Source organism: Coregonus lavaretus (assembly GCF_964263955.1).
Source record: "Coregonus lavaretus genome assembly, chromosome: 35".
Taxonomy (NCBI): Eukaryota; Metazoa; Chordata; class Actinopteri; order Salmoniformes; family Salmonidae; genus Coregonus; species Coregonus lavaretus.
In genome coordinates, this window is record NC_140022.1 from 10116119 (window position 1) to 10127927 (window position 11809).

Genomic DNA, 11809 nt, shown 5'->3' on the forward strand with positions numbered 1-11809 from the left:
TAGTATGAAAAAAAAAATGTATGCACTAACTGTAAATCGCTCTGGATTAGAGCGTCTGCTAAATGATTAAAATGTAAATGTGAAATCTACACCCCCCCCCACCTCTCTTACCGCCCGCCTCTACCCACAGACTGACAACCACAAACAGCCAGACGTTTACTAAATAGACACCCACGGCCCTCCACCCTGCCTCCAGAAGGACAACCGCTCCCTGTGTGTCAAGGGTATGCACAGTTCCCCACAGCCTCCATCTTAACCTGTGGATTTACATGTGACACCAAAGGTCAAGGAATTAATGTGCTGTGACGTTGTCCAGTTGGAAGGCGGATAAGATGGCCTCTGGGTCAAAGTCAGTATTGTTTGTTATAATTGCAACAACCAACACGCCACCGCACAAAGGCTCATGGCCTTGGTTTCTATACTGGCAACTTATGTTTCATGTGTGAGAATGAATGTACAAACACAGTTCTCTATGCGCACTTCAACAGCTTTTCGTGATATTATTTAGCTTCAAAGGTGCAGGATTTCTTTCAATCAACCAACAAGTGAGAAAGTAAGTACAGCAGAGAGAAAGAAAATTATCTTTATTCGTTCATTGTTCTTGTTCTTTTCCATTCCACTACACACTGTTATTACTGTCAACTTCTTTTCCATTCCACTACACAATGTTATTACTGTCAAGTTCAGACAGATTCTTTCTTTCAGGGGCCTTGTCGTCAAAATGACCAAGCTGTATAGGTGAAGGTTGAATAAATAAATAAATTACATTTCACAGATCCCCCTCCTTCTCCCCAACCCCTCCCATCCTCAGCCCCCTCTCCACTCACCTGCCTCATTCCTCCTGTGTACCTCCCCTTGGGCAGGTAAACCAGTCGGGTATATAAATATATTCAAACCTGAGTTAGCTATCCAGGGAGCTCTGGGGTGCCTCGAGACGTCGAGAAAGCGAGAGAGAGACGTAGACGTGTAACAGGTGGAGTTTCTCAGGATAAGGAGCAAGTATATTCTCTTTACAAACCACTGGGATTGAGAGTCCTAGGACAGCAGTGCAAGTATGGGGCTTGGAGTAAGTCTGGATTACACTTTTGAGTATCAGGATTTGGATTTACTTATATTGTGTTCTTTCAACTTTAAAAAATATGTTGTTTTTTTGCAGTTCATATTAAACGTTTAGCCCTCGGTTCATGGCTGCTTCTTAGTTTGTTTTATAAAGTTCTACATGTTATGAAGTTCTAAATGTACTCCTTATCTAAACCCTGATTAGGAAAGAGGCACATTGATAGTTTACACTTTCTCATCATTAACGTACCTTTTGACATACAGAAGGGGAAAGATGATTATAAGCTGGCGGCGACCTCAGAGGACAATGGAAATAAAAAGAGTAAAAAGGAGGTGAAGAAAGCAAAGGAGAAGAAGGACATGGACGATCTGAAAAAGGAAGTTGACCTGGTGAGGAAAACTGGTTATGTATTAATTGACTAATTCAATTAATCGAATTTAGTAGACATGAACAATGCACATTAATCCATATGCAATTTTCACATCAAAGCACTTGAGTTGGCTGCAAAAATTATTTTAATCCGTAGTCCCAGAGATTATTAAAATAGTATGATATAGCATAAAAAATGTCATTATTTTCTGCAAGAAAATACTTAAGTAAACAGGAAGCCTATTAGTCTCTGTGGACCAGAAAAGATGCAGCATACAACCTTTCAAATGTGCATCAAGCTCTTTTGTTTCTAGATTTGTATTTGGGTACTCATCTGCATTTGAATTTCCTTGCTATTACTCTGCAGTGAGTCTTGGAGGCCGTTTTAAAACCCCAATAGCCTGCGTTTAAACTTTAGAGGAACTGTAGCCTATCTTTGGAAACAACTTGTTTTTAAACATGCAGAGGAATAAAAACGTACGTGTGCACTGTGCAGTACTCTTTCAGGGAAGGAATGTGAACCAAACAATTCCATCCGTCATACAGAAACGCATGACTTATCTATGGTTTATATTAAAATTCGATGCAGCATGACCTTATCATGCCTAGGATCATTTCAAATTGTTTGAGGAATGTGTTTCATAACTATGAATGTTCTGCATATACTTTCGCCATGGGGAAAAGTTGAGAGAACTCCCTAGTTCAACAAGCAACTTTCTTTCTTTCTTTCATTCTCTCTCTCTCTCTCTCTCTCTCGCTCTCTCTCTCTCTCTGATTTAGGATGACCACAAGTTGACCTTGGATGAACTTCACAGGAAATACGGCACAGACTTAGCCAGGGTGAGTGAGTGTATATGTGTGTGTGTGCATGTGTGCCTTTTAAACTGACAACCAGTTGGATCTGTTGCTCCTAAGGATTATTGCTGACTGTAATTTGAAGAGCATTGAGGTTATGGAGGTTACGGCACGAGGTCATATCGTAGGTAGAACTATCTACCACTGAATCTTTGCATATGAAACATATCTATATCTTCCTAAAGTTTACACAGAGTTTGGAGTCAAATATATATTTTCCGATAGTGTGACTCCCTTCACATTATTATTATTATTATTATTATTATTATTATTTAATCCTTTATTTAACCAGAGGTCACATTGAGATTTACGTCTCTTTTACAAGTGAGCCCTGGCCAGGAAAGTGGCATACATAGTAAATACAACATAAAACCCAACATAAAAACACAAGTTAAAACGGTGCATATTGCATATGGATGAGACTTTTTCCATATGTGTGAGAACAAGTCAGATACACATGAACCATTTTAAACAAGCCATTGGATAGGCCTAATGCAGGGCACACAATTGGTGCAATATCTTCAGCTTTGTGTGGTGTACAATTAGGACAGGCCTAAACATTATTTTGTGTGGAAAGGATAACAGTTAAACACTATTTTGGTGATGGAGCATAGATAATGATCTGTTGATATTTGATCCAGGGATTAAGCAGAATTTCCACTACAAGGGCCACATTCACACGGGAACATTGAAAGCACTATGTGCTCTTGCTGACACAAGGGGAGGGGGAAGTTTTGAGTTCCATAGGTAATCACTCTACTACCTCTTACTCTACCTCTTGCTCTTCCCTCTTCCCTCCCTCCTCCTTTCCCTTCACTCTACCTTTTCCCTCTCTCCTTTTCTCTCATCCCTCCCCCACCCAGGGTCTAACCTCAGCTCGGGCTAAGGAGATCCTTCTTCGCGATGGCCCCAACACCCTGACCCCTCCTCCCACTACCCCTGAGTGGGTGAAGTTCTGCAGGCAGCTCTTTGGCGGGTTCTCCATGCTGCTATGGATCGGAGCTATGCTCTGCTTCCTGGCCTACGGAATCCAGGCCGCCTCCGAGGATGAGCCGGCCAATGATAATGTGAGAATCATAGAATTCTGAGATAATTTTTGACTTAACAAAAACTACGATGCCTCCAGTGCCTGAAAGGGTTTTCTCACTTAACCGTAACGTAATAGTCTCATAGTCTTTCTGCCTCTTCGTTTCTGTCCCTCACAGTTGTACCTGGGTGTTGTACTCTCTGTTGTCGTGATTGTCACTGGCTGTTTCTCCTACTACCAAGAGGCCAAGAGCTCAAAGATCATGGACTCCTTCAAGAACCTGGTCCCACAGGTTAGACTTCTGCCTTTTCAAACACCTCTGAGAAGAACTTGATTATATTGTCATGTCTACGGATTGTAATCCTGTCACCTGCCTTGTAGCAAGCCCTGGTTGTCCGTGACGGTGAGAAGAAGAACATCAACGCTGAAGAAGTGGTAGTTGGAGATCTGGTGGAGGTGAAAGGAGGAGACAGGATCCCAGCTGATTTGCGTATCGTCTCTGCCAGCGGCTGCAAGGTGGGTACTTTACAATCCAAGATCATGTGTCACACACGTAGCCTTCCAAAAACTTTGGTCCGAACTCAGTTAGGCGAACCGAACGAGTGTGCTCGCATACTCCCTTAAAAGACCTAAAAGACCAATAGTACTGTTTGTCCATTTTGAGACGCCGTAGGCAGTATACACTTTCTCAAAATAGTCAGAATTAATGTAAGATAATTCAAGAAATCTGTCTGAAATGTTGTAGTTTTTGCTAAGGAGATCTTAGTCGCACAATCTAACTAAGCTGTTTTGTGCAGTATTTCTCAAGTGAAAAAATGTGCATGAAAACGAGTCGAACAACAACAAACACTTCATTGAGGAATTCCTACTGTTGACCAATGACCGACGAAGGGGCGTAGACTTCGGCTCCCGAACTTCGGCTGGCCTCGAGAAAAATGTTGTGTGCACGGACAGCCCCCCAAAAACTTGCCGAAGACCAAAACGAATAAAAATGCCTCAAAATGTCGTCATAATATATGACAAGCTGTTCTGAACTGTTTTGGATGGGAAGCATGCGGACACCTTTAGTGTCATTCAATGTTGTATTGATGCAATTCTCTTTTCCCACTCAGGTGGACAACTCCTCCCTCACTGGTGAATCTGAGCCCCAGACACGTACTCCGGATTTCTCCAATGACAACCCCCTGGAGACGAGGAACATTGCCTTCTTCTCTACCAACTGTGTTGAAGGTAAATAACTTCTGTAACTAGCCGTAGTGATTGAATAGTTCAAATAACTTTAAATGTATCGCTAAGCCATTTTGTTATTCTAAACCATATTCTCCATGTTTTGTCAGGAACTGCCAGAGGTATCGTCATCAACACTGGTGACCACACTGTAATGGGTCGTATCGCCACCTTGGCCACGAGTCTGGAGGGTGGGAAGACGCCTATAGCCAAAGAGATTGAGCACTTTATCCACATCATCACCGGTGTGGCCGTCTTCCTGGGCGTGTCTTTCTTTGTCCTCTCCCTCATTCTGGGATATGGTTGGCTGGAAGCTGTCATCTTCCTCATTGGAATCATCGTCGCTAATGTGCCAGAGGGTCTCCTGGCTACTGTAACTGTGAGTACCGATGAAGAGTCATGTTTAACAAAAACTTTAGTCCTAACAACAAAACTTATTTTGTCTCATTGTTGATTTTTTAACTGTCTGCTATGGCTTTCTATCGTAGGTGTGTCTAACTCTGACTGCCAAGCGTATGGCCAAGAAGAACTGCCTGGTGAAGAATCTCGAAGCTGTTGAGACCCTGGGCTCCACCTCCACCATCTGTTCCGACAAGACTGGAACCCTGACTCAGAACAGAATGACCGTGGCTCACATGTGGTTCGACAACCAGATCCATGAGGCTGACACCACAGAGAACCAGAGCGGTACCTGCTTCGACAAAAGCTCTGCCACCTGGGCTGCCCTGGCTAGAGTCGCTGGCCTGTGCAACCGCGCCGTCTTCTTGGCAGAACAGAACAACGTACCAATCCTCAAGAGAGATGTGGCTGGTGATGCTTCAGAGTCTGCCCTGCTGAAGTGTATCGAGCTGTGTTGCGGATCTGTCAAAGACATGAGAGAAAAGTACAGCAAGATCGCTGAGATTCCCTTCAACTCGACCAACAAATACCAGGTAACCACATGCGCTCTTTGTAGTATCTGTGGGTTAACAAAGGGTTAAACTGAGTTGTAGAAGGTGGTGTGACTTAAAATCAGGATGGATGGCTTTTCTCAATCAGCTTGGAAATGCCACTTTGTATCGACATCCAATAAGTTGCCAGAACTTTAGTTTACCAGGCACTGTAGGCTACTCACTGGTCATTGCCTGCTAATTTAAATTTAAACTCTCTTCATGGTGTCATCTGATCAAAAACCAATTCATTTCGCCCCTAGCTCTCCATTCATAAGAACATCCTGGCCGGAGAGTCCAAGCACCTGCTGGTGATGAAGGGCGCCCCTGAGAGGATCCTGGACCGCTGCTCCACCATTTTGATCCAGGGCAAAGAACAGCCTCTGGATGACGAGATGAAGGAAGCCTTCCAGAACGCCTACGAAGAGCTGGGAGGGCTGGGAGAGAGAGTGCTCGGTAACAGGGCACACGCCAATATGGGATAATATGCATTCAAAGGTTTTGGACTGAATGAACAGACTAGAACAGTGGTATTTAAACTTTTTCAGCGGGGACCCCATTTTTTCCACCAGAATTTATTGTGACCCCACCCCAAATCTAATGACATAACCTTAAAGTGGCAATCTCGAGTTGCTACATCCATTTTTTGACTTGTAAATTATTGATAAGTACCCATTGAATAAATGCCTCATGAGCTTAGTTTAACTGTCGTAAACCATCATAACCCAAAATAACCCAATGTTTGTAAACAAAGTAAATGTAAACAAACACTATATAGCGTCAAAACATGGTTAAACTATCATTTTGATATCATGGATGGTCAATCCTTGCATCTATAGCTCTGTCTATGAGGGGTATCATTTCTCCAGCCCCATCCCTCAGCTTTTTACCGAACCAGGGGTGTGGAGACCGCTTTGTTATTGTTTCAACTGCTGATTGCCGCTTTAAAATTGGTAAATGTCTATTTTTACATCAACAACTAACCTTCAATTCATTACATTTTCAAAATGAAAAGAAACCAATAAAAATATTTTCTCCATAAATAAACAATATATTAAAATGATCTTTCTCAAAACCATTTGTATATTGTCCCATACAATAATCTGTACTCTTTATTTATTTGCGACCGCAATGCAGTTCGACCCTGACTGGTCTAGAACATGCAGGATTGGTTCTAGCGTGTCACTGACTCTGTGTCCTTTTCAGGTTTCTGCCATTTCCAGCTCCCTGATGACCAGTTTGCCGTAGGCTTTGACTTTGACTGCGAAGAGGTGAACTTCCCAACTGAGAATCTGTGCTTCGTCGGCCTAATGTCCATGATTGACCCTCCCCGTGCTGCTGTGCCTGACGCTGTGGGAAAGTGCAGGAGTGCTGGAATCAAGGTATGGTAATGTAATACTTGACACAAGACTCTTCAGTCAATCCACATAGCAGCCATTGTGATCACACTACTCCTCTTCCCTTCCTTCCCTTAGGTTATCATGGTCACTGGTGATCATCCCATCACCGCTAAGGCCATTGCCAAGGGTGTGGGCATCATCTCTGAAGGAAACGAGACTGTTGAGGACATTTCTGCTCGTCTGAAAATCCCAGTTTCTGAGGTCAATCCAAGGTATGTTGCAGTTTGTTTGGGATCATTTCAGTGTATGTCATCATACTATCTACACTTAAAGAGGAGTGACAGAAACATGTATTTAGCCTTTTGGGGGCTTCATCAGAACAGACCAATACAAGCCCCTATATTTAGCTTGTATTTTTTATTTTCCATCTTTGTACCCTCTAGAGATGCCAAGGCCTGTGTTGTCCACGGTGGAGAGCTGAAGGACCTTTCCGGCGAACAGTTGGACGACATTTTGGCTAATCACACTGAGATTGTGTTTGCCAGAACTTCTCCTCAGCAGAAGCTGATCATTGTGGAGGGTTGCCAGCGTCAGGTACTATTTTATTTAATTAATGCATGCTCATGAGTCAGTCAGGATGATTGCATCTTACTTTTGGAATTTCTAACATCTGTAAAAACCTCTCTTATTTATCCACAGGGTGCTATTGTGGCTGTGACAGGAGATGGTGTGAACGATTCTCCTGCTCTGAAGAAGGCTGACATCGGTGTTGCTATGGGTATCTCTGGATCTGACGTCTCCAAGCAGGCTGCAGACATGATCCTCCTGGATGACAACTTTGCCTCCATCGTGACTGGTGTTGAAGAGGGTAAGAGAAGCTCTGGCGATGACCATCAATCTGCTGGGTTTTTCCATCCTTCTCTCATCACCCTGACTATCCCTTCCCCCCATCCTCTATTTCCCCTCAGGCCGTCTGATCTTTGACAACTTGAAGAAGTCCATAGCCTACACACTGACCAGTAATATTCCAGAAATCTCACCCTTCCTCCTCTTCATCCTCGCCAACATTCCACTGCCCCTAGGAACTGTCACCATCCTCTGTATTGACCTGGGAACTGATATGGTGGGTCTTTCAGATGTGGATACTCCTCCTTTGTGAACAATCTGATCTTGTGTTCTGGTGCATTATGAAGAACAATTAATTTTTTTAGAGGTTGTTTGGAAGGTCTTTGAAGTTACCAACAAAATGTTTCTAATTTGGATGATCTTTCCCATCATTACCTTCAAGGTCCCAGCTATCTCCCTGGCCTATGAAGAAGCTGAGAACGACATCATGAAGAGACAGCCCAGAAACCCCAAAACTGACAAACTGGTGAACGAGAGGCTCATTAGCATAGCCTACGGTCAAATCGGTAAGGCGTTAATTTGGCCCTGCTTCTGTTTTGCCTACCTTTACTGGGTCTTGTTGCGTTGTATGTTGACCAGTCAGTTTCATAGCACATTAACAATCTGATCAATGTCTCTTCATTGACAAAAATACTCTCCTCATTTTTACTCTCCACAGGTATGATGCAGGCCACAGCCGGTTTCTTCACATACTTTGTGATCCTGGCTGAGAACGGGTTCTTGCCCATGGATCTGCTGGGTATTCGTGTGGACTGGGACAACAAGTTAATGAACGACTTGGAGGACAGCTACGGCCAGCAGTGGGTCAGTACACAAACACCGCTCTGCTTTTTGCTGTACTAACGGATTAGCATTGGCCTTGTTTTGATGTCATAAGTTCTCGATGAGAGCTTTTTCAATCTCTCTCCCAATTTTGTGGTTTAGTTTATTCCAGTATACATGGCAGCTAAAAGCATAAATAAGGCCATTCAAGATAACAAAATAAATCAATAAATGTGATACAGTATCAAGAAAGCTGAGAAGTCATGGATGGGATCACGGATCAGGGTTGTTGCACAGCTTGCATTTCAGATAGTCAGCAGAGGAAATATCGATGGTCTTGAGAAAGACAGAGCATCTCAGTCACTGCTAGGGATTCAGACAGACAGGTCCGTAGCCTCAGCAGTGCACCTCACAGTCCCTAACGTCCTCTCCGTGCTTTGGTCTTCATAGATAGCTTGCTACTAGTCCTCCAGAACTACCATTTGTGCAGCACCCTCTTGTGGATGCCACTACTGCCGCTGGCGCACAGGCTCACCGCATATTTGGTAACAGAGTAGTCAGCAATCGTCACTACTGTAATGTAACAATGTAATAATGATGTCCTCTCTCTCTTGTTTTTATCCATATGTCTCTCTACACACTCTCTCTTTCTATGGTCTACAATCCATCCTTCAGACATATGAGCGCAGAAAGATTGTGGAGTTCACCTGCCACACAGCATTCTTTGCCAGTATCGTAATTGTACAGTGGGCCGATTTGATCATCTGTAAGACCAGGAGGAACTCTATCCTTCAGCAGGGAATGAAGTGAGTACACACATCTATCTTTGTGGTCTTGGTCTAGGTCTGGGTCTAAGAGGTTTTTTCTTAGGATTGATGTTCACTACTCTGCTTTTGACTTGACCTCTGCTCACATCACCAGAATCAGAATCAGCTTTATTCGTCAAGTACATTTACACATACTCAGCATTGTACTTAGTGATATGGTGCTGTTAGCAATAGACAGCATTAGAGACCGAATACAGACAGAGCAATTTCACAAAATTGATAAAGTGTGCATAAAACTGAAGAGTAAGAGTTAATTTACAGAGAGGATATACAAATGTACAGTATAAGTATATTGTAGAGAACCAGGACTCAAACCCGGGTCCAGCGACTGTCAAGCCAGCAATTTAACCACTATTATTATTTTGTTTTTCCTCCCACCTCAGGAACCGTATTCTCATCTTCGGACTGTTTGAGGAAACCGCCCTGGCTGTCTTCCTGTCCTACTGCCCTGGAATGGATGTCGCCCTCAGAATGTACCCACTCAAGTGAGTAGACCCATCAGATTCTCTTCTGTATATCAGCTTGGAACAAAGGTCACCACTGTTTTAAAAGATGAGTGGTAAAATGGATGTATATTACAATGGGCGGAGACTACTGTGGCCTCAGGATCAGTTGGGGTTCACTAGTTAGCTGAAGTGTAATGGGGTTTACTGCCCAACCAAGAGAGGAAACACCATTTGACATTTAGGGGCCCTGTAGGCGCATTACCGCCCTGTTTTACGCTCAACTTAATCTCTTTATTATTTCCCTTCTCTCTTTCCTTCTCTCTTTCTTTCTCTCTTTCCTTCTCTCTTTCCCTTCTCTCTTTCCTTCTCTCTTTCCCTTCTCTCTTTCCCTTCTCTCTTTCCCTTCTCTCTTTCCTTCTCTCTTTCCTTCTCTCTTTCCTTCTCTCTTTCCCTTCTCTCTTTCCTTCTCTCTTTCCTTCTCTCTTTCCCTTCTCTCTTTCCTTCTCTCCTTCCTTCTCTCTTCTCTCTTTCCTCAGGCCTTGCTGGTGGTTCTGTGCCTTACCCTACTCTCTCCTCATCTTCCTCTATGATGAGGGTAGGAGATACCTCTTGCGACGAAACCCAGGAGGTAAGTGCTCAGAGACTATGGACGAAAACAAGCTGTTAAGATAACGTCAAAAATTTTACATCAAAGTTAATTATTGTGTAATAACATGACAATGGCATGTAGGATTGGGAATGCCGAATTATTTAATTTGTCTCATGGAGATTTTCAGTGGCGAGATGAAATCTAACAAATGTTGTTCTTCTCTCTGAATGTTCTCTTCTTTAAGGTTGGGTGGAACAGGAGACCTACTACTGACACAAAGAGGCTATCCCCAGGATCACTCAATGTCACTCTGCTGCTGCATCTCAACCAACAACATTACACTACATTTCAATCTGCTACATTACCATTTCATTCAATGAACACTGCGATGATGCACTGAGCTACATTGAGGAGTTCTTGATTGTGATAATGCAATTTGGAATAAACATCACTTTAGCACTAATGCTTAAGACTGTATTCATTTTTTGTTGTCTGAATTATTTGGTTATGTGTTGGATTTAATGTAAGACATGTAAGCTTAGATTGTGTTTCATCTATGGGAGAAATAACCTAGTATAGTTGCATATTATTTGTTTAAAGTAACTGGCCAGTGTTTGTATAGTTCTATGAAATATGACTTATAATTAATTACGATATGAGTGAAATAGTTTTTCCTTCCAAGAAATTGTATTTAAGTATATTAAAAGGCAGCTTTTCTGTGTTTGAATGGTGTGGGCGTACTCCAACAACAGAAAATATTAAATAGCTGATTTGTTACAGGAGGGGGTCGCAGTTCCGGAGCGACCCACTAGGTGTCATCCTCCGACAACCTTAGGCACCTCATCACTCACAGTCGGGACTAATCATCATCCTATTGTTGTCACCTGTGTCTATCGGTTCACCTGTGTATTTATGCCCTCACTTCCCTGTGTTCCCTTGCTCAGTTTTCTCTGCTAGATTCTCTATGTCCAGCGGTACTACTCAGTGTCTGATCGGAGATCTATGTACAGGTACTTGAGAAATGTTCTCCCTGTTTCGTTATTTGTTTCAGTCTTAGGTAGTATTTCATATTTTGGCTGTCAGACGGTTTTTGGAGACTTATTTGCTCCGCCTTTCTTTTATCGTGATAAGTCCGTTATTTTGTTTTTTGGCTTCGGGACCACCAGTAAAGATCCTTGTTTCACCATCTCTGCCTACTGCCTACTGTATATCCTGCACCGCACCTAGGTCACACCTCACCCCAACCCTTACAGAAAACTGAACCAATTTGGACCCAGCGGAGGCAGCACAGTATCAGAGTGCATTGGCAACACAGAGAGCTTTGCTGAACCAACACGACCGCAGCCTGCAGCAGACCACCGAGAATCTCCGCCAGCTGACGACCGCCGTGCAGGGCCGGGTGGACACACAACCAGCCCCAGCAGCCGGTGGAGCGGAAGCCGCGGCAGCGGCGTCTTCAGGCTCGCCTGCGA

General features: G+C 43.3%; 1 protein-coding gene across 1 annotated transcript; it reads left to right on the plus strand.

Annotated features, from left to right (window-relative positions):
- Positions 1-452: 452 nt before the first annotated feature.
- On the plus strand, positions 453-10798 carry LOC311109737 (sodium/potassium-transporting ATPase subunit alpha-1-like; the record flags this gene model as incomplete). The annotated part of the gene is given in 22 exon segments (XM_084152709.1): positions 453-528; positions 531-553; positions 1324-1449; positions 2210-2269; positions 3148-3351; positions 3490-3603; positions 3693-3827; positions 4424-4541; positions 4649-4917; positions 5027-5470; positions 5731-5923; positions 6674-6849; positions 6943-7079; positions 7251-7401; positions 7507-7675; positions 7776-7930; positions 8096-8219; positions 8372-8517; positions 9151-9281; positions 9686-9787; positions 10285-10376; positions 10582-10798. Coding segments are annotated over 22 exon segments (3174 nt in total). The 3' UTR covers positions 10611-10798.
- Positions 10799-11809: the final 1011 nt, after the last annotated feature.